General features: G+C 39.1%; 1 protein-coding gene across 10 annotated transcripts in view; it reads right to left on the reverse strand.

The window, feature by feature from the left end:
* Positions 1–26,019, reverse strand: part of SH3KBP1 (SH3 domain containing kinase binding protein 1) — a 344,411-nt gene that overhangs the window by 127,639 nt on the left and 190,753 nt on the right. For 6 of the 10 annotated variants that reach the window (XM_075131808.1, XM_048862664.2, XM_048862689.2 and 3 more), the window contains 4 exons: positions 22,608–22,737; positions 16,988–17,062; positions 6,503–6,541; positions 5,623–5,819 (listed from right to left, as the gene is read on the reverse strand). In XM_075131808.1, the coding sequence (XP_074987909.1) occupies positions 5,623–5,819; positions 6,503–6,541; positions 16,988–17,062; positions 22,608–22,737 (441 nt within the window). The remainder of the gene's footprint in view (positions 1–5,622; positions 5,820–6,502; positions 6,542–16,987; positions 17,063–22,607; positions 22,738–26,019) is intronic. The other 4 variants (XM_075131818.1, XM_048862670.2, XM_075131826.1 and 1 more) reach the window with 3 other exon arrangements.

Consider the following 26,019-nt stretch of genomic DNA (forward strand, 5'->3'; position numbering starts at 1 on the left):
AGTCTGGTTTATCAAATTTGTTCCTCTCTATTAAACTCAGTTTTCCAATTCCTGCTCCATTCCCTTTGTACCTGTTTTCCTGCATGAGATTATGGTTTCACAATCTCATGCAGGTATAGATCTAAACTGTCCTTCATCTGAGAGCTAGCTGTGTTTTACCTATCTCATGAAGACCTGGTGTCATTAATTAGCTTTTATTGCTGTAAATTATTTATAGCAAAAAGGATAAATAATATTCTTGAGAATTTTGTGCGTTACATTTTACAATTTCAAAGTGCTCTTCATAATTTTCAAATGATATCTTTGCAAAAAAAAAATTAATCCTACATTGTTAACACTTTACCACTGAAGCACCAATGAACAATGTTCATCACTTAAAATGGCAGTTTTATATTCAGTTAATTATCTCATGGTAGATTAGAGATGAGGAGGCAAGGAATGGTAAAGAAATGGACCAGAATGAGTAGTTTAGTGTCAGAAGAGCTACAGAGGTACAAAAGAGAGGGACCTCATGTTGTGGGCGTTTCATGCATGGAGTGGCTACACTATCATGTCCCTAGCCTACAAAACAATATATGCTACTATTCTTCTCATGTCCCTTATTTTGAGCTTTGGTTCTAACTATTTTTAGCATTCAACTCTGTAACTGCTTTTAGTTCTAATGTCATACCTGGGAAAGTGCAGCAGGGGAGAAGGGTGGCAAAGGGATAAAGAGCAACTAATGTGAAGTGAATTCTCCCTTTCCTTCTGTCTTCACAAAAGAGATGAGTGGAGACAGTTCACCCTGATCATCTAAAATGGGGACTATCAGAAATAATGGTGTTTAAGAAGAGACTTAATAAATACAAGAGTTTTAAAGGAACTAAAAACCAAAGCAGCCTGTCCGCCAACCAAAACATATAAGTTCTTTAAAACAGCAATTCTCTATACATTGCTCTTTATGGTTCTACATGCAGCTCTCACTGCGTAGATGACTGATTAGTGATCCACTCAGTTTAGTTGGATCTCAAGAAGAGACGCACAAGAATGCCAGTCACAGAACCATCTGCCTAATACATTGTGCAGCACAGGGAGCACTGAGCAAACTCAGCAACTCCTATGCTGCTGTTCAGTTACCCTTTATCACACAGAAGAATAAAGAAACAGGAGCAAGTAGTATTCCCTTCCTCCACAACAAGCAAAAATGGAGTTCCTCTTCCTCCCAACAGCCAGCATGAGGTCTACAGGAAGAGGAGGGTGGAAAGGGAAGAGGAGGAGGAACTGCCAAGAGGATTTATATGAGAGAGAGAGAGAGGATGATGTTTGTGTCAACGTATAATAAACGTGTGCCATGATCAGGCAAATATTGTAATAACATCATATGATTATTTTGTGGAAGACAAGGGGGGGTGAGGCAATATATTTTATTGATAATTTTGTGACATTCTTAGACTCCATTTGATTGAGTGGCTCTCTAAGCTCAGTGGCTCTCAACCTTTCTTACTGTACCCCTTTCAGGAGACTGAGTTGTCTTACGTATTCCCGAGTTTCACCTCACTCAAAAACTACTTGCTTACAAAATCAGACATAGAAATATAAAAATGTCACAGCACACTATTACTGAAAAAATTGCTTAAATTTCAGTGTGTCGTATATAGAGCAGTATAAACCAGTCATTGTCTGTATGAAATTCTAGTTTGTACTGATTTACTTTTAATGTAGCCTGTTGTAAAACTAGGCAACTACCTAGATGAGTGGATGTACCACTCCGGAAGGCCTCCCGAGAACCACTGCTCTAGCTGTTAAATGTGGGGTGAGTATGGTAAGTGTTATGCAAGCATTTCCTACTTGCAGCCTGAGAAGTTACTAAATACAGGAAATAAAGTTTTCTAACTGCAAATATGATGTAATCACATTCCATTAAAAATATTCTTTAAGGAAAATGTGAATACAGAAGAAGGGTGGTCTTGTAATTAAGACACCAGGCGAAGACTAAGGATTTTGGATTAAATTCCTGGCTATGTTGCAGACCTCCTGTCTGACCTTAAACAAACCACTTTTCAGTTCCCCATCTGCAAAATAGGGATAATGATACTTCCTGTCCAGTAAAAAGTGGACTAAGACCTCCTCTCATTTCACAAAAACCATTTAATATCTACCAGATGGACACCTCAAATTTAACTATATTAGATGAGTAACTAAAAAGTGAATGGGTCTATATTTAATTTAATTTATTTATTTATTATTTAATACAGAGCCCGTTTACCAAAAAATTCTGTATCTTTACCAAAAACTACCATATGTAGGCTTGGCAGAATTCAATTTTTTAAATATAATTTTGAAGGACAATATCAAAGTTTATTTTTAAGCTTTTTATTTTTAAATTTTCTCAGTTGTGGAACATTGGAGGATGTCAGACAATTATTTAATGACCGTAGACACTGAGATAAAAAAAGCTTTCTAACCATTAAAACACAAATTGTCGACATCACATGTCAAAATATGCAAAGTAAATATCCTTAAATAAAAAAGTTCTCAAGCAGCATTTTTTTTACTTTACCAATCTGGACATTTCAATTATATCACTGATGGAAATATTTTTTGTTGGTTTGTGTGTGCACAGAAATCAAAGTGTACCAACATTCACTGATAAAAATCGAATTCTCCCAAGCCTAGTCATATGGTATTTGCAGAGCACTGGAGTCTGTCAATTCCAAGCCATCTGAATCAGACGTGGATAATTGAATACCTCTACAGTTCTGGTTAAGGTCAATATGTGCATATTCACAGGTGAATGTGTATATAGTAATCATAAACAAACACTATTTATAACATACAAATACCAACTGTGTATCTAGCTCATCAGAATATCTGCATGCACTGTATTTGTTTTCTTTACCTATATACCTGCTGGAAATGAACTACTAAAAAGAGACATTTTCTAATGTAATAGGAAAAGTTTATGGCCCTAGACCAGGACAGCACTTAACTACATGCTTCATTTTAAGCAGAAACTTAAATCCTATTGACTACAAGTGTATTCCTAAAGAAAGATGCTTTCTTGAATTGGGGCCTACACAAATCCAGTCCTAAACAGCTATCACACTATCAAATTAAAAAGAAAAAAACAAAACAAAAACCTTTCATTATCCCGTTCTGGTGGTAGTAACAATCTCTTTCAACATTTTAAAGCAGCACATATAAATGTTTACGTTGCAGAAGACCCTAATTTGAATTTTACCAAAGATAAGCAGAATTCCAAGCATGCATATGTCTATCAAAACCTCACTGATCAGATTATCCACACACGAGATAAATATAATTGCTTATAAAGGTGAGGGGAAGGATTTTGTGCCTTTTTCACTAGGTATTTCGTTACATACAGAAGGCATGAAAAAAAGCTAAAAAGCTTTTTCCCCCCTGCGTATTAGAAATATTAAGTCTTGTCCTCTTGTGTCTCTGGTTCTCCTGGGAGATTAGAGAATGAATGGACCTCTCTGAGGGCTCAACTGAAAGGGTGAAGGTGGTGTTTGAATCTTTAACAAAAAGAGAGGTTTCAGAGTAGCATCTGTGTTAGTCTGTATCCGCAAAAAGAAAAGGAGTACTTGTGGCACCTTAGAGACTAACAAATTTATTTGAGCATAAGCTTTCATGAGCTACAGCTCACTTCATCGGATGCATGCAGTGGAAAATACAGTAGGGGGATTTTATATACACAGAGAACATGAAACAATGGGTGTTACCATACACACTGTAATGAGTGTGATCAGGTAAGGCGAGCTATTACCAGCAGGAGAGGAAAAAAAAAAAACCTTTTGTAGTGATAATCAAGGTGGGCCATTTCCAGCAGTTGATAAGAACGTGTGAAGAACAGTAGGGGGGAAAATAAACATGGGGAAATAGTTTTACTTTGTGTAATGACACATCCACTCCCAGTCTTTATTCAAACCTAATTTAATGGTGTCCAGTTTGCAAATTAATTCCAATTCAGCAGTCTCTCAGAGTCTGTTTTTGAAGTTTTTTTGTTGTAATATTGCCACTTTTAGTCTGTAATCGAGTGACAAGAACGTCTGAGGAACGGGTGTGTGTGTGTGTATGTGGAATAAACATGGGGAAATAGTTTTACTTTGTGTAATGACACATTCACTTCCAGTCTTTATTCAAGCCTAAGTTAATGGTGTCCAGTTTGCAAATTAATTCCAATTCAGCAGTCTCTCGTTGGAGTCTGTTTTTGAAGTTTTTTTGTTGAAGAATTGCCACTTTTAGGTCTGTAATCGAGTGACCGAAGAGATTGACGTGTTCTCCGACTGGTTTTTGAAAGTTATAATTCTTGAAGTCTGATTTGTGTCCATTTATTCTTTTACGTAGAGACTGTCCGGTTAGGCCAATGTACATGGCAGAGGGGCATTGCTGGCACATGATGGCATATGTCACATTGGTAGATGTGCAGGTGAACAAGCCTCTGATAGTGTGGCTGATGTGATTAGGCCCTATGATGGTGTCTCCTGAATAGATGTGTGGACACAGTTGGCAACTGGCTTTGTTGCAAGGAAAAGTTCCTGGGTTAGTGTTTTTGTTGTGTGGTGTGTGGTTGCTGGTGAGTATTTGCTTCAGGTTGTCTGTAAGCAAGGACTGGCCTGTCTCCCAAGATCTGTGAGTGTGATGGGTCATCCTTCAGGATAGGTTGTAGACCCTTGATGATGCACTGGAGAGGTTCTAGTTGGGGGCTGAAGGAGACAGCCAGTGGCTTTCTGTTATCTTCTATTTTATTATCACTACAAAAGGTTGTTTTTTTTCTCTCCTGCTGGTAATAGCTCACCTTACCTTGATCACTCTCATTACAGTATGTATGGTAACACCCATTGTTTCATGTTCTCTGTGTATATAAAATCCCCCTACTCTATTTTCCATTGCATGCATCCGATGAAATGAGCTGTAGCTCACGAAAGCTTATGCTCAAATAAATTTGTTAGTCTCTAAGGTGCCACAAGTACTCCTTTTCTTTTAACAAAGAGAGTTCCCCCTCAAAGTGTTAATTGGGATCTTCTTTATGTGTCACACAAACAAAAGAAGAGCATAAAACAATTTCCACCCTCTGCAGGTCACCTACAAAAAGTATGGTAGTTTGCACAATGCATTTTTTTAAATGAATATCCAAAGCACTAGGTTAAAAGTTAAATTCTGTCGGTACTTTTTGAAGTTTCCTTTTTGGCAGCCTGATGGTACAGTGATTTTATGCTGCCATGTTACTTTACATAAGAACCGGGCATTATTATTATTATTTGTGTTGTCATGTGGGTAACCACAGTTCTAATACAGACTCGTCAGTCTTGTTCCCTGCACTGGTAGTTATTTAGAACAAAGACCAGTGGGTGGAGGTGTGAACACAGGAATAAAACCTTCACTGAATAATATTCTTCCAGGCAATTAAGTAGATGAGTTATTATCAACGTCACAGGAATCTATTTTCCTGCACTTGGCACAACAGGTGACAAAAGGAGTCAGTCAAAGTAAGGAATAGGAAAGAAACCATAAAGCTGTCAGTTCTACCTTATCATAAAGTTGAGTACTTTGGGGACAGAAGTCATGCTCATTTGAAGGACTCCAATGACAACAACGACAGAATTAAGTTACAATATGTACCTTTTCTACTGGTGGAAAGTCATTTTCTACTTCTATTGACCTTGGCCGTAGCTTTATTGGTTTGTCTTTGAAGATATCTCCAAAACCAATCCCCTTGACCTTTTTGGGTTGGATTGCTGCTGCTCCATTGGCTCCTTCTGATTTTGTGCTGCTTGAGTCACCACCATCACTCTCAGAGCCTGTAGCATCTCTTAAACCTGCCAAAAAAGGGGGTGGGGGGAAGAAACGTTAGATATGGAGCTTGACAATATTTTAAAAACAGAGAATGGTGGTCAAAGCAAATAGCAGCTCCTCTCACCCCCAACGCATAGGTAAAATGGATGTCCTTTCTTTATGCCAAGTACTCATTCTAGGGTTTTTTTATTTCATCATTTTCACATACGTCTTAGAACTTCTCCCAATCCACAACATACACACACACACACACACTTCCAATATCAAAATATTATCCCTGAAGAAGGCCACTGCTATACATCAAAATATCCTTTTACCCCAGACACAGATCACTCAAAAGAGAGTCCAAGAAATTAGAATTAATTTCAGTTCTAGTTCAGCTATCATACTTATGGCACTTAAAATTCAGGAGTCAGACCAGATATACTATACTGTATCTGTATGACTCATGTCAAGCCAATTTTGCAGTTAATATCTAAAGATACATTACCTAAAAGGGAAATACAAAGCTAAAAGCTGTTTAAACAAATTTGCAATCAAATAAGTGGCATAATATTATCCCTGCTGAAGAATTACATTTCTCTGTAGATTAGACAGCCTTGTAAGAAAAGCACACATGCACACCCTCCTCTAGGAATATAATAAATCAAAATTGACATTCCAATTTGCTTTACTACTCTCAATGAACAGGAAAATCCAAACTTACCTGAAAATTTCCTTTCTTCAAGTAATAAGGTCCACAGTTCTATTACAAAAAGAAAAGGAGTACTTGTGGCACCTTAGAGACGAACAAATTTATTTGAGTATATACAATGAGTATTTTAAATTCAGTCTGCTTGCAGTTCAAGGGCAGAACCAGAACTATCAGGAGGGAAGTGTCAGCATATGCAGATGACACACCACACTATCTATCCTTTACCACACACAACCACACAACTACCATCAAGACAGCCCAGTACTTGGATGAAAGCAGCTCTTGGATAAAGAAGAGCTGGCTGAAGCTGAACCTGAGCAAGACAGCGATGATGCTGGTGCGCAGAGGAGAGTATTTTGAAGAGTTTGGAGCCTCAGTGTGGTTTCTATTGGTAGAAGATAGACACCCATAATTGGTCAATTCAGTCCATAGCTTAGGAGTACTCTTGGATTCTTCGCTAACACTGAGCTCTCACATAGTAGCATCTGCATGTAATGCTTTCCATCTCTGCTTGGCTAGGAAACTCCATCCCATCCTGGTGGATGAACACCTGGCCTTTGTCACCTTTCAGATGGACTACAGCAATGGGCATGAAGCCTTCAGCACTTCGGAAAATCCACTGGCACAGAATGCTGCAGCGCATCTCCTCAGCAACACAGGCTACCATGAACATATCAAACCTGTCCTCCACTCTCTCCACTGGCTTCCCTTTGAATTTCTAATCAAGTTCAAGGTTGCAGCCTTTATCTTCAAATCACTCCCTGGCCTGGGCTCAGGGTATCTAAAAGATCACCTACAAAGCTCTGGGGTGAAGAGTGTTTGACAACTACACTCTGGCACAACAGAACTCTCAACAATAAGAGTAAAGCTCATCTGTGTGGGAGACAGAACATTCTCCGGGGATGTTCCGAGACTGTGGAGTGATCTCTCCCAGGAATTAAGGACCAACACAAACACCACCACTTTCTGCTCCAAATGCAAGGCACATTTCTTTCACCTTGCCTTCTCTTACATAAACATATAGCAACGGGTACACTGATATTTAAAAAAATGCCTTACCAAACCTAGACACTCCACTGCACACGCTTCTCCCTCTGGGGAGAGAATACAAGAACATACACGACAGCTGTGTAAGCACATTGCTAACTGCATTACTGGAGGACACTCAGATACTAGGGTGATGAGTGTGGTATAAAAACCATTAGAGAACAGACTAGAATGCCCTGCCTCTTGAAGTTCTCTCCAGTTGAGGAAACTTCCACAGCCAGGATAACTCAAATCTACTTTCTTAAATTACAGATCACGTTAAATAAACTTTGAGGAAAAACACAATGAAGTATCCTACTGCAGATCATGGTAAATTCTGCCTAATGACAATAAACCCAAATCCTTTTATGTCGATTTCCATCTCTATTCTGAATGACCATTTGTCTTCAGGGCAGCTGGATATGTGCACCTTATTACTTAAAGAAAGGAAATTTTTAGGAAAGCATAGATAAATTTTCCCATTTTTCTTAGTGCTAATTAAAATGGGTTTTCATAGTAGGGTGCCTCCAGGATAGGAAGCAAGATAATCTCTTAAATATAGACATCCAAAACCAAGTAGATTATATATCTCCTCCATCTTCCCCTGGGTACCAAGGCACGGATGAGACTTCTTCCAAAACAAAGGAAATGGCATTAACTGACACTGGATGACCAATATGGTGAATGAATGGCAGACTAGCACATTTTATTACAGGAGATATGACTATTCTGCCCTAAGATTGCCAGTTCTCCTAAGGATTGGATGGTGATGCATAACTAAAGCAGGGCTATTTCTTGAGTTTACTTAAGGAATGAATGCTATGACAATTGTGAGGACTACTGGGCTGAAATTTAAGTACAATACTGGGTCTCACAGAAAGCCCCAAATTTCAAATTAAAAAACCCTATTCTGATTGGAGATAGTAGCCATTGGGAGGACTGCTCTAATGGATAGGAAATATGGTGACACTTGCTGCAGAGGTTCCATTTGGGTAGTGAGGTAAGGAGCAGGATGAGGTTACAAGGTTATACAAGGTTGTGAGGTTGGAATAAGGTTGCCGCCCTAAGGAAACATTAAATGTTAAATGTTGGGATATATACAAAGTTTCCTTTTCTTGAACATGCTGCTAACATTATACTACAGAGACCTGACCTGTTTGCGGGACACTCATGTTCCCATATTAAGGTCCTCCTGGAGGAACTTGAGGTTATGTTTCACTGATTTAACAGGATAGTTAAGCTTTGCACCAGCTTGCAAAGTAAGTTTTATTTGCTGACTTCTCTTGCTTGAGGTCCATGGGAGCAAAAATCACTTTCTTCAGCTATTCATTTTGCAGCTGTCTGGTCGGATGGAGGACTGGTCTTGCAACAGCAAACGTCCTTTGTGAGAAGGACGCTTCCCAAAATCCACTGCTAGGTTAATCAACCTGGAGAGCCAAACTCTCTTCAGCCAGAAAGGCATAAACAGTGTCACTACTGCTCTCTTGTTTTATCTTCTCTATTGTCCTCGGAAGCTGTGGAAAAGGCGAGAAAGCAAAACAAGGACTTTGTGTGTGGATGCAGGGGGGGAGGTAGTGAGTGATATCACGCAGAGAGGCACTTTATTTACTGTTTCCAGCAAAGCAGCTGATCACCAGCTGACCAAACTGATGATGTGTGAGATATTCTTGGGTTTAGAAGCTGATAAGGTGCTGGTTCGTCCCCAGGCCTTAAAGGACCCACTGCCATACCCAGAGTCTCTTTCCAAACTCAGTTTTATGTTCCAAACATAGGCAAAATAAAAACAGTTCATTGGTGAACCCTGGATTGTAGCACCTAGGGGGGCTTCCCCTTTGCCTCTCAATTTTTCCTGCTTCAGGGCCTACCGTAGGATTCTTTCTTGCTCTTTGCACAGAGCACTGCCTCCCAGCTTTCTCCCTGGAAGCTGCCCCCCTTCGGTTCCCATTGCCTTCCCTCTTGGCACTGTAGAAACCACGCCCAGGGAACTTCCTGTTGCTCCTGCTTCCTTACTGACAGCCTGGATCTTCACAGCCCCAGATGCTGCTCCACCCTCTTAATTGACCAACTGGGAGCACCTGTTCTAGCACAGGGGAGCTGGACCTGCTTCACTGAAAGGGGTCAGCCGCCCTGTGACAGAGCCACTCTGATAATCCAACTTCTGCCATGTAAGTCTTGGTGTTCATCTCCCCTTTGGTGGACAGTGCACTTAGAGACAGGAAACTTCATTCTGCCAAGAACAAGCAAATTTCTCTCTGGGTTAGGGCTGAATGTGTTCTTTCTAGTCATTATGAAACCCTATTGGACACACTCACTGCCGTCACTAGAACAGGTCTGTTATTCATGGAAGAAGCCATGCTCTGAGACCTCAATTAATTATTGTGTTCCAGCTGGTGGATGATGTGCCTTCCTTTTCTGGTGCCCATTCCCTGAACCAAATTAGGAAGGTCCCTTAAAAATAATAAAAATAATCTGATTCTCTAAATGTACTAGTTGTCAGAGCAGATAACATACAATTGGAGCTAGATCTTTGCCAATGGATAAGATAGAGTAAGATGCAGTGGCAGTACCCAGAATTACTGGATATAGGTATCATCTGAACTCATTGAACATGCCTCTGTATGAGATCAGAATTCCCAATAGGCTCCGATAAAAATTGGATTTTTGTTTCTGTGACACCACTTGTTTTCCATTAGGAGCAATCTTCATCTTCTGTAACATTTTTCTGAGATGAGACCCTGTATCTGATAGTATTCCTCCTCATCCCAGGTCTGTTATTGACTTTCCAGGCACAATGTGTTTGTCCTGAATACTCCAGGAACTGTGTCACTCTGTGTGACTGATTCAGCTTTTCTCTGTACAGAATCCAGGTCAGAAAAAGGGTCTGGGAAGAGATAAGTGAATTTCCTTCTTCCCTAAAGCCAATATTATTTCTACCACAATGCTGGAGAGACACTCTGGGAGCACATGGAACATCAAATGGTAATGACTGAAATTGGGAAAAAAATAAAAGGCTGCCATTCATCTGCAAATCATAAGTATTATCTAAGGATGGTTAAATGGGAATGCTTTGAAGACAAACCTGCATTAAGAATTTATTCAGATGTTTCAGACTCTTTGTCCCCAATTCTCTGAGGCTAGAAACAAGAAGGTGAACCAGTTGCAACCCTCCAATATGAAGTAGGTGATGGATGATTTCATTCATTTAGTGGCTGAGACTGGAATGTGTTGCTGAGACTGGAAATGGAACAAAGCTGTTCTCGTAATTTTTGCACAGCTCCCTAGTGACCATTATCCAGTGACCACATTTGATCAAAGCTACAGGTAACTCTATTGCTTCAAAATTGAGAGAACCTGGCACTACTCAGGGGTCTATCTCCAGAAAGGGCTGGTTGAGAGACCTTCAGATAGCTCTGGGACAATGTAGGGCAACTACAGACCCTACCCTACTCTTGTTCTAGCTGCCTGACAAAAAAGTATTCTTTCCTGTTGTGCTTCAAGTTGCCATATGATTTGTACTCACTTCTATAATGTGTGTCCAGAGTCAGGACTGTCAGTTGAATTTTTTGATTACTATGTGGCCACAAGTAAAAATCTCCCCCAGTTAGAAACACCGAGTCCCTGACCACCAGGGAAAATAGCTACTTTATTTTCAATAAGGGAGGAGCAGGAGACACAGGCCTTTCCTTTTGCTTCTGACTTTTCTTTGCCTGGCTCTCTCCCTGAAGCCCATAGGTGCACCAGCTGCTGCCAACATCTCAGAAGGGGAAGCAGAACTAAGGGGACAATCTCCCCAAAAAATCAAATACAGCCTTGGGACACAGCTGGCAAATAGACAAACACATTATGGAACTGAATTGTTAGTCTAAAAATCTGAAATAAAGTTTGGCATTTTCCTCAGAAAAGCTCTGCTACAGGGAGGGCTGGCTAAAATATTGAAGAGAGCGTCAGGAGGCAGGGCATTCTCCTTCAGACAGTGACTAATAGCTTTGGTTCTGCCCACTATTAACATTAAACTGTTGAGGCTGGGAGAGGAGCAGCAGCAAGAAGTTAGATTTCCCAAACCTGACTCTAGGAAGCTAGACTTTTGTCTACTATCTATGAGAAGGTAGGGGACCGCAGACATACATAAAATGGTATAAACATGTTCATAGCCCTAGTATTGTCTGCTATTTATTTCATTTACACAATAAATGTGTTAGATAATTTAGTATTCATGCAGGTAAGAGTTTAACAACACTATCTCCAGAGGCAGCTCAGACCTAATCCTTTCTCAGAAAACCACAACTGTGTCAAGCCATTTCAAGACTTGACCTATAACACTCTTGCTATTTGTCTGAGGTCTCCCCAGAGCAAACTCTCCAAATTGTGCCAAACTATAGTGGTTTTGAGATTAGCACAAATGGGGACTAGAAGGACCATCAGATTTAATTCACTAACAAGAGTTGTGCGGCATCAGTCCAGGATTCTGGAACACAAAGATATATTCAGACTTGATAAGCTCAAAATGTTAATTTTATCACAGCTGTTTATTTTTGTTTTAATTCTATTCAAAACACAGGAAAAATAATTGTTTCTAAATGTAAATAAGTGAAAAGGCCAAAAAGAAAAAGAAAAAACATTTTCAAGCTTCAAAGAAAATTCTCTTTTAACGTATTGTTTAGCAATTTCATTTTTATTCTTTGTTCTGTACTGCTACTCTTTATTTCATGGTATTGGCAAAATCCCCAAACGTAATTGGCAGAATAGCCAGTAGCCAATGTTTCCGCCTTGCCTCCCTGATGCCCTCTAAGCTTTACCAGACCAAGTGATACAAAGGTCAGCTGTTCAGAGGCAAACACCTGAGACAGCTAAGAGATTTTCCTAATTTGGTCTGGCATCCAGAGAGAAATGCTGTCAGCTGTGTTTAATGGGATAAAGGGAGAACTGTGTAAATGGAGTTTGTTTCTCTCCCCCACTGATTTTAAGGAAGAAAGGAAGAGAGAGGAGAAGTATACTCTTCCCCTCTAGTAGAGATTGGCAGCATGGGATTGTGGAAGTCTTGGCTGGTGAATTTTCATGGGATGGGTGGTTCCATGGTGACAGCCTGATGATTATCTTGTCAAGAAGCGAAGCAGGAAGGGTCCTTCCTTCCCAGTGGCAAGCAGGAGAGAGCAGGCGCGCGTGCATACACACACGCACACAGCCCACCATGATTTGTTTTGGTTTTCTGCGCACCCAGCACTCGTCTCTGGCCTTGTTTTCTGTGAATATCCTGTGTTCCCTGATGCTAGGTTCACACTACCTCAAAGTAGTATTAAAGACAAAGGAAAAGCAGTTTACGTAAAACTGCTTTAAAATATTGGTTCAGAACAATGTTATGATTATGAATGCACATTTTGAAAAACAAACATGCTTTATAATCAGGGTAAAACAGTAATTAAAAATGCTTCTGCTGCAGTATATAGTGCATACAAATTGCAAATTTAGACTATCCTCTGCATTACTCTATTTATTTATTTATTTATTTATTTGATCATCAGATATATTCTTTCAGGAGATGTAATTCTGTAATCCAAACAGTGTCATTTCCTTTCAGCATGTTCATTTTCCTTAGCACAATGATTCTTGCTATGTGACAAGCAGCCCCAAATTGTTTATTCCTTAGCAAGAAATCATGCCGGGTAAAGGGGAGTGGTTTCCTGCACCATAGAGCAGCATGCATTAGACGTGCAGTGTGAGCACAACTCTCTTTGAATTGTCTTTAACATGAATTCTGAGCCATCAACATTGAAGTTGGTGCCTTTTTTCCATTCCCCATAAACGGTCACAGAGTATTCTCACAATTTAATTTTAGACTGGTTATACGGTGCTTCTGTCTGCTGCCTTCTTGATTTCTGAATTATATTTATCCCCCTTGTTCTGAGTGGCTGCAGAAACACATTGCTTACACTACATGAAGGGACTTGTAACAATCACAATCAAACAGTATTTCTTCCTGACAGCCAGAGGAAAATTGTCTATTATAAGCCTGATAAAACATTTTTTGCGGGTGGGTTCTTGAATCTTTGGAAGGATCTGATGCATTTCTCCCTCTCCACCACTGTTTTTTTTCCCTTTCTCCATCTGCACATTTGTTTTCCAGGCAACATTTCTCAGTATGCTAATTCTTATTCAGGAAAATTGTGCCTCATGAAATGTTCGCACTGTTGTTTCCTCAAAAGTTACTTTACACTGTAGCATCTGTATATTAGTTATATTTTCTCTTTAGAAAGCAAATACTGTAAGCAAGTTAAGAGACATTGGAGAGAAATGGAAAAGTTTAAACCTCTCCTTAAATTTGTAAAATTCATGATGTTTTAAAAACTGTGTGAATTAACTTTGTTCATATGATGAGATATTTCAACAGTATTCATATTATAAATAGGTAATGAATCATGTATTGCTTTCTTTGAACTCTGACCAGCAACAGTTACTCAAGGACTAGAAAATATTTTTAAAAGGAAAAAAAAAAAAAGGTCTAAACTGGTGGAAGAGTAGAAAGCACAAAAGAAAAAACTACTCACTGGTAATTCTGTTTGTAGCAATCCTGTCTTCTTCCATAACACTAAACAGCAGCTATTACTGACAGCATTATGGCTCCACCTATCAAGGCAAAATATCTGTCAATCAAGGCATTAAATACGCGCCAATCTGCCTACTTCCTTCAGTTACGGCACTTCCAGATGAAAAGAAAGGAAAAGAGAGAGAGGGAGAAATTAAGACAAAATAAAACAATTCCAAGTAGAATTCTTTGAGGAGGCATGGGAGGAGTGTAGGATGGGAGAAGAGAGGACTGCGATAAACAAAATTACTGGTGAGTAATTTTCCTTTGTCGTATATCCCTCTTCAAACCACCCTACCCAGAAGCAATTTCCCCAGCATACTACATTTTGGCTTACTGTATAGTGGAGCCTGCCATACCTAATGGCCAAAAAGTGATGTCAGCAGATGAGGAGAGGTCCAAGGATAATGCTGAACGTAAATGCAAGGAGATGATCTTACAAATTTCAGCGGCAGTGTCTCAGTCCTTGGTGCTCAGAAAGAGCTGCTGTACCCTAACTGAATGGAATTTAACAATTTTAGGACATGGTCATTTAGCATGGTCATAGGCTAACAGAAAACAATTTTTAATCCACTATATTAATGTCCTTTTATTATGACTTTCAAAACAAAATGAACTCCTCTTGATTTTCATAAAATCCTTAAATACAATGGAGAGGTAAAAACTTCTGAGCTTGTTTGAAGGCCTGGGAATGAAGTTTCCTCTGCTGTGAAAGTGGACAATCAAGACACGCTTTAGGAAGAACAGTGAGTTCCTTAATATATACATGTGAATTTACTTTTGAAATTAACTCATGGAGAAGTCAAAGAACTGTCCTATTTTCAAGTAAGATTTCAGGAACAGGAGAGAAGAAATAATAAAACTCAAATCCTTCATTCCGTGGGCTATCATGACTACAATTAATTAGGCTTTCTTAAATGAAAATGTCTTTGTGGAGGTGTCCAAAATGGAGGAAAGTGCACCTGAAGAATCAAAAGAACACTTTGTCTAAAACCAAAAACCATTGGGTAGGATATGAGAGGAGGCAGGTTTAGCACAGCCTCAGTAGGGCTGCCCTGGAAGAGAGACAGTAAAAGTCAGTATAGAGAAGGAGTCTTGTCTGCAAGATGAGCTGCTTAGAGAAATAGGACGAAGAGTGATAAAATACCCCCTTTGGGCACTGGATCACGAGAGGGCATCTCTGAAAGCACATGGGAAACCAGATTCTTGCCTTGTCTCAAATCTGCCCAAAGAGGCTTATCTGTAGGAACCTCTTCTCAGCTTTCTAGCTTCAAATCCACACACGGATAGCCACAGAGACCATGGATCTGCCTGTAAGTCTAGCATTGTCAAAAGCAGTATCACAGAGATAGGAAGTTGCGTGGGAAGAATCTGAAAGAATACAGAGGGCCTCACAACTAAGTTCCAGAGAAGGACCACCAGGGAAGAAGGCAGAGAAACCACAGACCAAGTGGATTGTTCCAGCTGGGCTGAGAGCATGTTTGAAACATGAATGGGAAAGATGAGCCACAAAAAGAAATGAATGCCTGCAAACAGACAGCCTATGAAGCTGCGGCTGAGGAGACAGCACCCTCTTTTGGGAGCTGAGCACCAGCAGCTGCACTGAACCAGGAAGAAGGGAGAATGGTAAAAGCTCCAGTCACTAAAAAACAAACTGTGGTGGATGAGAGGCAGCAGAGCAGGGGACTACTGCCCTGGCAGACTCAGAGTGTAAGAGGGAGTGTCCACTGATAGAGGATGTACCTGGTCCAAAGTCTCTGGGAGGCAGGAGAGCAGCAACCCATAGCTAAGTGGAGGGGCAGAGTAAGGGTGGGGAAGGATGAAGACCAGGGAGCATTGTTGTCACCGCTAGGCTGTCCTGACCAGACAGCTGCATTGGAGGGAAGCACATGCCAAGATAAACATGAGACCTCACTCCCTGTGCAGGGCAGAAGTACTGACCACTTGTTTCCCTAGAGTCAGAGAGTGAGAGTGGACAAGCCGAGGGGGTTGTCGTGGTGATGCTTGATCTCTGGCTGCTAGAGTTCTGCATGAGAGAGCAGTTTGTGAGGAGCAGAGGATTTCCGTTTTCCTTTCCTCCTCTCTTCTCTGCCCATCTTTGTCTTTGACTTTCATCTTCATATTTTCTGCCTTATTCTGAGAGCTAGGGTTGCAGTAGGAGAAGAAAAAGAAAGGAGGAAGATCAGGAAAGCATGTGGAATGAATCATGCACACCATGCTTCCAGGATAGAGGAGCAAAAAGCCTGATCATGAAACGAGCAGACTGGTGCTTAGAAACTGGCCTAGACTGACAGATCTTTTACCTTCTTCCTGTGAATGGTACATTACATAGAGCCATAATGCTGTCAGTAATTGCAGTCATGGACAGGACAAGAGAAGATGGGTGCACAAATGTAATTTTTAAAGAACGCAGGGTTTTCTCTTTAAAATTCCTTTACACTTTTTTCTTGAAAGAAAAATATATTTGATATGTTCAACAATCGTTGCATGCAACAATGTAAAAGCAACAACACACTTCAGAGGGTATGGTTACGCTCCAGAAACCTACAAGTCTCACATGGCTGAAATCATCAGACCAAAGACTTTTCACCCCACTCCACACCTATGACCGAAAGCCAACACAACTGACAGCTTGTTGCGTGCTCAAATACATTGTATAGATATATATAAACACACACACATGCACAGAGAAAATGAGAATACTTTCTCAATACGCTACGATTATGGCATCTGTCAGCAGCAAATAAGAGTTAGCTCACAGACACATCTACAGGTAGTGCAGCCATAAGTGAGTAATGGTGACACACTTTACAAGTGTAGATGAATCAAACATATATTGAGGAGTAAGATGTCATCTTTAAAACTGCCTTTTGAATTTTAATTACACTCACTGTTATAGCGTCTGTAGCTGTCAATCTTTGCTTGTGCCACTCTGTACAGAACTGTCCCATGAAAGGCAGACTTTCCTGACAGGAAATGAAAGAAAAGAAGGAAAGAGGAAACAGAAGAGGGGAAGGAGAGATCGAATGATGGTAAAAAAGAAGGTAGAAGAAGAGTTTTTAATCTGTACTTTCAATTACTAACATTTTAAGAGTTCTATTAGCAAAACAATGAGACCATTAGCTGCAATATCTGACTGTACATGAAGTTACAAATATTCTCACTGCATGTATGTCAGATAGGGAAATCTCTCTTGATTTTGCTAAAGCCACCTTGGTTGAGTTGTATAATGTATTGTTTCCCATAATCTCTAATGGCCAAATGAGAGAAAATTTGGCCCATAAAGTTTTATTTTACAAGTGTGAATGAACAGAAAATATGTGTCTCCTCTTTTTTGTCTCTGTCTGAGATTTAAAGACAGCCTGAAAAGACTTTTCAAACACTTTTTTCTTGTTTGTTTTTTGCCCTAGGCCCTGTCCATAGTAGGGAAATTTCTATTAATATCACTTCATGCCCCTGATATAGAGACACACTTCACTGGCAGGTCACTGAATACCAGCATTCACTTAATGTAGACAGGACATTAGAAATACCAAAAACAACGTTTTGCTGAGGGACTCATTGAAGGTTTCAGATATGGATTATGAACTTTTAACAGTTCTTAACTGAAGGGATGACATGTTGACTCTTAAAGACATTTGTTTAACCCAGTGGTTTATTCAGCTAAATAAGTGTTATCCAAAAAACAAACAAAACATAAAGAGCTTTAAACAGTCTGAACAAAGACTGCTTCCCATTTCAGTTGATTAAGGCTATGCCTTTACTGCCAAAAAAAAGATTGTGGGTTTTGTTTGTTTGCTGTTTACAGTGAGACAGCTAACACATTAGCTAATACAGATTTCATTACATATTATTCTGTCATAGTCCTACCAGTTCTCCAGTCATCCAAAACATCTTCTAGGGGAAAAAACAGTTAGAACTGTATATATACTGTAATAAACAGGCAGAATAAAGTATACAAATGAAAACATCCAACACCATCTGTCTACATAAGCAAGCAACAACAAAAAAAAGCACAAAGCCCTCCCCCTCTCCTTTGCAGATCACCTTTAAGTGAAAGCACTCATTCATTCAGCTGTTAAGAAAGCAGAGAAGGAAATGTTTGGCTGCGTGACAGTGAAGAGACAGCTGAAATGTAAAGAAGTTAAGATGTATTACATTGCCTAACTAAATCATTAGCTCCAGAGTCTAACATCAATCTTAGTACTGGCGCTCATGATTTCTTAGAGATCATGGCTAATATGTTTTATAAATATCCAATATATTAAATTAGACCTAGTCATAGCTTAACTTACACACAAGCAAAAGAGATAGCAAGATATATCCAGCAGTCTTTAAATGCTGTGATATTGCCTCAGGCATATTAAAAGGACTGTGAAATCACCCCCTTAAGATAAAGGAGTACTTGTGGCACCTTAGAGACTAACCAATTTATTTGAGCATAAGCTTTCGTGAGCTCAAATAAATTGGTTAGTCTCTAAGGTGCCACAAGTACTCCTTTTCTTTTTGCAAATACAGACTAACACAGCTGTTACTCTGAAACCCCTTAAGATAAGACTTTCATTCACAAGGTTATAATACTCAGTTTCATTACACACGACAATTTTCCTGATCTTTTGTTAAGCTGTAACGAGAAGCTGTGGTATTTCAGAATATCCTAAAACCAAATAAACAAATGTAAAGACAGCTGAGAAATCTAGCACACACAACTTGTGGATGTTATCTACTACCAACAGAGAACAACACTTTGAAATCAATAGGACTCCTGGAAAAATAAGGAGTTACTCAATGTGAGCACAGGTATGAAAATCAAGCCTTAATGAAGTATGCCATGCGTCTTCGAGGACAGGGCATATTACAGTCATTTTACAGATCGGCCATACATTTTTTAAATTATCTCTGATCTTACGAAGCCCTTACTTTCCAAAATGCCAAGGCACCCAGAACTCATTGGAAATTACAGTTTCTCAGCCCCTCTGAAAAACTGGGCCCAACTGAATTCCAAATAGAGTATCCAAGAACAGATGCCACTTTTAAAACATTTGGTCTAAGTAACTTTTTCAAGGTCATTCAGTTGTGGCAGTGGTGAGAAAAGGACTCTGGATTCCTCAATCCAAGTCACTTATCTAAACTACTACAAAACATTTGCTTGTCCTAAAAAAGAGACACAGCATAAATAAAGAGAGACACCCCCAAATTCCCATAATTTATATTTTATTTTCTTACATAGAGGAGAGGGGATGGTATTTCATCAGAACCAATCTTGGAGCACCAAGGACATACCCACCTGCACTTTCTCCACTCTGAGAGCCTTGAGCACAGCCCCTGTCTATCTGACCTATGGCACTGGACAATGCTCTCTCCAGAGATAGTAAATAAGACTTATTAAAAACCAAATAATGATAATGTTTTGCATTTCTACAGTCCATTTCACCTGAAGATCCCCAACTGCTTTACAAACCTTGATTAACCAAACTGCATAAAAGACCTAAAAAAGTGGACAAGTATTATTATACCCATTTTTCAGGTGGGGAAGCAGAGTTAAGTCACTGCCCCAGATTACATTATAACTTCCATTCTGCAATTGGATCTTCATGGGCAGATCTGAGTCTGGGCAGATCCGAGTCTGGGCAGATCCCCATTGATCTCCACGGGACTCGGCATGGATGCTCAGGCCACACAGACTTGATTGCACGATTGGGATACAAGTTTGTCATCCAGAGTAAACATCTAAGATCTGACTCTGAGTCCTGTGTTATAATCCCTAGATATAGTCCACCTCAACCAGTGCTACTCCTAGGCCATGTCTGCACTGCACCACAGTGGGCACTACAGTGGTCTGAATGGCAGAGCACACCATAGTGTTGCAATATAACTGTCCTGCGTGGATGCTGCTGGACTATAAAGTACTTAGTTAGCATTAACACAGTCCTCTTTCAAATAGAACTGCATTCATGCAAACTAGATACATTTTAGTTTGTGCCAGTAGTGTCCACATAGGGCAGTTAGATGGCAACATTTTGGTGCACTCTGCAATTCACACCCGTAGTCCACTCTATGGTGCAGTGTAGTAAAGCTGCTACAAAGCCGAGAGATGTTATAGTCCTACACTACATGATCCTACCATCCCTCAAGAAACTGCAGCACTAACATCCCTCGTCTTCCTCCAAGCGAGGAACTGAGTTGGAGGCCTGAAATTAGATCCCTAAATTAAGTAACATACTGTCTCTTGATGTATTTATATTTGCTTGATCTACAACTCTTCCTTCTGAAAAAATAGTAAATATGGATATTTTAAGTGGCATTTCCCACTGATGTGTGTGCCTAATGCCTATCTAATGTATAGATTTTTAATATACATATTGAGGTACCTGATGTAGCCTTATAAATGGCCATTCATTTATGAGGTAACAGCTGTAACCTTTACAAGAGACAATCCAGAAAGAACTCAGTCAGTTCTTAGCTCCCTTGGAGGAATGTGTATGCATGAATTCCATACGGTCCCAATCCTAAACTCATTAAAATGGATAACAAAACTCCCATTGTTACAGGATCAGGCCCCTAAAGGGATAATGTTAACTTGGAAATTGTCAATTTTTAAAAAATAATTACAGAGACTACAGCTGAGCCCTAAGTCCCCTTGCCTTTATTTGTGGCTTCGTAATATTTTTTCCATTTTAGAACTATTTTGCTGCTGCCTGAAACACCCACATAAACAACTGTGAAACTGGCTAGTGATTAAGCACATTCAAATATTCAATTTACACAAAATGAAAAAAACCAACATTCTCTCACTCTCTTTCAGATAAAGTAATCTTAGGTATTACTTAGGAGAGAAGGTACAAGTGATTTTAGACAGATGTAATTTTTATGTTGATGATGTCCCTTTAACATGAATTTTATAATTGGTAGGGTTTTATCAAGCAAAGAGGCCCAAGGGAGCAATCTGATTACTTAACTAAATTGGTTACCTATGTCATTATGAAAGGATATAAATATTTTACACTTACTTGCCTTTGTCAAATCTGTTTAAAGCCTTTTCTGGGACACTTATCATCATAACAAGTGAGCACTTAAGGCTAAAAATGAAACATTAGCAAAGAAAAGGAACATTTTCCCTCTCGTACAGGAAAAGGGGGGCCCATCCTGGAAATCTACCTACCTATAAACATTTTTATAAAGTACCCATCAGTGTAGAATCTAGGAGATAAAATACAGATTCCAAATTGAAGCCTCTATGAATTAACTTGTGAAATGTTATTGACAAATTGGGATTAATTCTATGAAACTTCATTGCATTTATATTAAAAACATTATAATTGCAAGTAGTAATTTCAAAGTGTAGCCTGCCTACATATTGGAACATATAACTTCAATATTACTCCTGCAGATTAATTTCCTCCCTGCACCTCTCTTTAAATTGCTGAATATTTTTAAAGCAGGTTAATTTGAGACTGAAGCAGTATTCTCTATGAAGATCATACCAACCCCACGCATATAGAGTTGGTCACTAATACCTGTCCATATAAGAAATTAGAAAAACCCTCTTCCAAACACTACAGTAGGCTTTTATTTAACAACCTTATTTCTGTCATATAGAATAAAGACAACAAATGGCCTGGCAGGGACCAACTTATCAAGTAAATGTGCACTTATGCTAAAATATGCAAATACTGTGGAAATATTTTTAAAACACAGGATCTAGTGACCACAGAATTTGGAGATAGTGCCAAGAATCTTTACTTGAAGAAACTGAAATGCAGCAAGACAGAGAGGAGTATCCGATTCATACAGAAGCAAATTTATGATTCAGGTTATTCTTCTCCTTACATCAAGGAAAAAGTTACAAATTGGGAGAATCCACTACCAAGCTGACACTACTGCAAACTTAGTTACCAAACATGCTTTTCACCTCCAGCAGTATTGAAAATCCAGGTGAGCGGATGGCGCAGTGGGAGAACCAAATCTGAGTCCTAGTTCTGGCCTTTTGCTCCTTTGGCTAGCAGGGATTGGGAATGATGGATGTGGAAGTAGCATGCTCAGCACCTGGAGGGAGAAAGTGCCGCTTGTCCCACACCAATAATTATGGATCCTTAAATACCCAGGAGGACTCATTGAATAAGGCCTGGCACTCCTAGTCCCCTGCTAAAATAACTAAGTATAACCATTGTATAAGCGTTTTGGTAATTTTGTTCAGCTACTGCATGTAAGGACAAAATGGTAGTGTATTTTCATTATGAAACAGAAGCCCTAAAGTCATGAAATGGCATCATTTCCTTGGCCCTTCACAGTTGTAGCTGGATTGGTCTTTAATGCAAAGTGCTATAATTAAGGGGAAGGTGCTAATACCCATATAGCATCAACAGCCAATCAACCTTTTCCTGGCACCAGCTTTAGAACAAGGCATTCTGAAACTCTTCCAAGCAAGAGGTAAGACGATCCCAGCATATCAGCAAGTCAATAAACAAGAAGAGGAAAAATAGACTGACTTGATAATACTTTGTTCCTTACTTGGCTTTACTAGTTGTTCCTCCTGTGCAATTTCCACATCATCAGAATCAACAGAAAGTTCCTTTATGAAGTTGGAAGGAAACATGCCAGTCTTTCCATTGAGAATTCCTTCCCACCAGCCCTCCTCCACCTGGAGCGAGACAGAAACAGAACAAAAAGGGGTGTTAATATATTCAGTACTTTTTTTATTTAAACGTTTTAAAATACAAATTGTATGAATAAGAACAAATGTGAAAAGAACACTGATTTTGAGCTGTTTGTATGCATTTCTACAAGAATGGGATGCGATTTGCATGTGTCCTTTTTATATGCACGAGATGGATGTATATTATCTGTGCACGTCTGCAGGTTTTTTTATTTGTTCAACCATGGGAGTGGACAAGCCATTAAATAAAATGACTGAGCAATACTTCACAATTACAGAGCGCCAAGCACACTTCACATTTGTAAGAATTAGTTCAACCACCAAGGAAATGCAGCGGTTGAAATATGACAGCTCGTTAACTGTGCGCAGCAACACCATACCCCCGTTCATGACAGGATGTGAAAAAGAACACTAACTGAAAAATTCCAAGTCTTTACAAGCAACTTCTTTAGGTTTCCACTGCATGACGTGACACCACGTATTATGTAAAAGTTAAGGAAACGGCAAAGAACTGAGAGAATATGAAGAACAGTACTAATGTGTGTTAGATTGCAGTAGAGTCAACAGGACCTACAGAAATAAATAATAATGGGAGAAAAAGAAGCAAGCAACTTCCTAATGTAATTTCCATAGAAAATAAATACATCACCTAAAAATGATTCATTCCCTCATGTGTGACCTATCCAATATGGAATGGGAGCATCATACTAGGAAATGACAGTCCCTAAATACCAGATGCCTTTAGGTTATAACATGACAGCAGGGAATGATTTATTCTCTGCATCAGATAAACATATCTTTGACAGATTAATATCTTCCATTCATCAGACACTGCCCATCCACAAAAAAGTGACAGGAGAGGACAGCTTCAGTCTGTGAAATATCAGTCTCTAATGTGGTTTGACCCATCTCCTTTCTGTCAAAAAATAAATAAATAAAATAGAATTCTGAAAACCAGATTCCAAGTGCTTTGCAAGTTGTAGCTGTTTACTAATTTTTTTAGAAACAAAAAATTAAAACGGTTTCAGTTATTTGCTAAGAACTCAGCTATATAGCAAATATTTGTAAAAGTCACAAGTTTTTATACTGTAAATCATTTATTAAGAACATATCCAGGATGCCAGCAACAACTTATAGAAAATATTTTCTCAACCTATAGATGAAGTAGCTGAATCTTAAAACCCAGACATATACTGTACCGTGATTTATTTTTGTTTGGGTACTTCCTTTTGATATATTACTATAAAGTACATTTACCAAGTTATTTTTACTGTAGGGTTTTTTTCCACCTCTTGCATCTCATTCAAATTCATGTCCTTTTATGCTGACTTTTTGCCTTTAATTTTGAATGAAATGCAAATCAATGTGGCTATTTTCATTTAACAACTTCAGTACCTTACCATGCCAAAACACTTTGTTGATGGATCAGTAACATCAGTGAGGTCAAGCACACCTCTGGGAATAATGGTTGTTAGCTAACTGCTGCCTTAGAGAGAAGAAGGAACAAGACATTCTTGGTGAAACAGTGGCCCCGCCACACTGAAAGTCAATGGCAAAACTCCCATGGGCTTCAGTGGGGCTAGGATTTCAGCCAGTGTTTTCATATGTCCTAGAAAAATAATATACTTGTTTGTTTTTGTCTTCTCTGGTCAAACTAAAAAGCCTGGGAAAAACAGAGAAAAATAAACAATAGTATTTTCAAAAGCCAAATCTTTCCTATAATAATTTTCAAAGAGGAAAATTATAGGGTTAAAATCGTTAGCTACACCTTTTAATACTATTCATATATAAAATATTTCTACTTATAATACTGTATTATTCACAGAAGACATTATTGACCAAAACTGAACCTTTATTCATTACCCATACTACCCTAACAGTTACTCAAGTCTGACTTACAGATGACCAAAAGATGAAGCACAATGGAATTATGCAGACCTTTAGGTCCCAATCTTGCAAGATTGAGCCCTTACTGCCTCCCCCCGCCCCCCCCCCCGTATGCTATAAAACCAAAACGAGACCAACCAATATTATCCACTTACATCCCTCCAAAGTAATTTTTTCTGTATGTTTCCTCTTGCATAACACTGATTTCTAATAAATTAATATCAGTACCATACACACACACGCACAAATCTCATCATTATTCACCCTTACATCATCTGCAATGCTTACTGATGACTACTGCATGATATTTCCAGTGTCTGCCCAGTGAGCAAGAGACTAGAGCCAAAAGTGGAATCTTTCCAAAACACTATGCAAAGTGATGTTCGCATAGGATACTGGGGAGCTCCATGTTTTAATAAATATTTTTTCAACAACAGCATTGTACAACACAGGTGTGCGTATGTGTGTGCATGCACATTTTTATTAACTTTAAATACACTAGTTAGAGATTATTTCATACAGCAAACTACATATAAAACTGTCTCTGGGATTTAACAGCCCCAAATAGGGACAACCTTGTGCCATATGGTTTGAAATGATGTGATAATTCTTAGTCAATAAAAGCTTACAAATAGAAATGCATTATTCATGTGAGTAGCCTATCAGAAGGTACAAGTATTCAGTAAAATCTGTTACTGTAGCTAAGTGCTTTCAGGATTTATGCACCTGGGTCCTAACTCTTGCCTAGCATTCATGTACTGTAAAAATCATCCTCTTCTTTTTTACCTCAACCACAGAACAGAAATCAGGATTCCTGTAGTAGAGGAAAGGTTCTTGAATTAAGCCATCTCCTACTGACAATACTGTATATACTGTTTTTGGTTCAAGATACTGGGCTGGATGGACCTTTGGTCTGACCCAGTATGGCCATTCTTATGACCTTCTAACTAAAGTGAAAACTACTGTCTTGTCTTCACTAGAATTTTACAAGTTAACTTGAGTTAAGAACATAGCATTTTTTCCTAGTGAAGCCAAGGCTTAGAAGTTTAAGGATAGCTGAATATTCTATTTAAAATGCTTCACTTTACAGCTTCTGGTAAAAATTTTCCCCCTTTTTATTCTAACAGAATATGTGGCTCTGTGTCGAAATCTGGCTTGGAAAACTCTTTCCCCTTCCCAAATACAGCATACCCCACATGGTTCCCATCTTGACTCTATATGGATAATACAACATACACAGCCATTATTTTGCCTTCCATATTGGTCCTGCGTCACAACAAATAATATATCAATATAATCAGCTAATGTAGTCCTAAAGTAGCAGTTACTCTTAGGTGAAAGAAAATCTGGAAGAGGTGTTTTCTGCCACCTAAGTTACAT

The sequence above is a fragment of the Caretta caretta genome, chromosome 1, assembly GCF_965140235.1.
Source record: "Caretta caretta isolate rCarCar2 chromosome 1, rCarCar1.hap1, whole genome shotgun sequence".
Taxonomy (NCBI): domain Eukaryota; kingdom Metazoa; phylum Chordata; order Testudines; family Cheloniidae; genus Caretta; species Caretta caretta.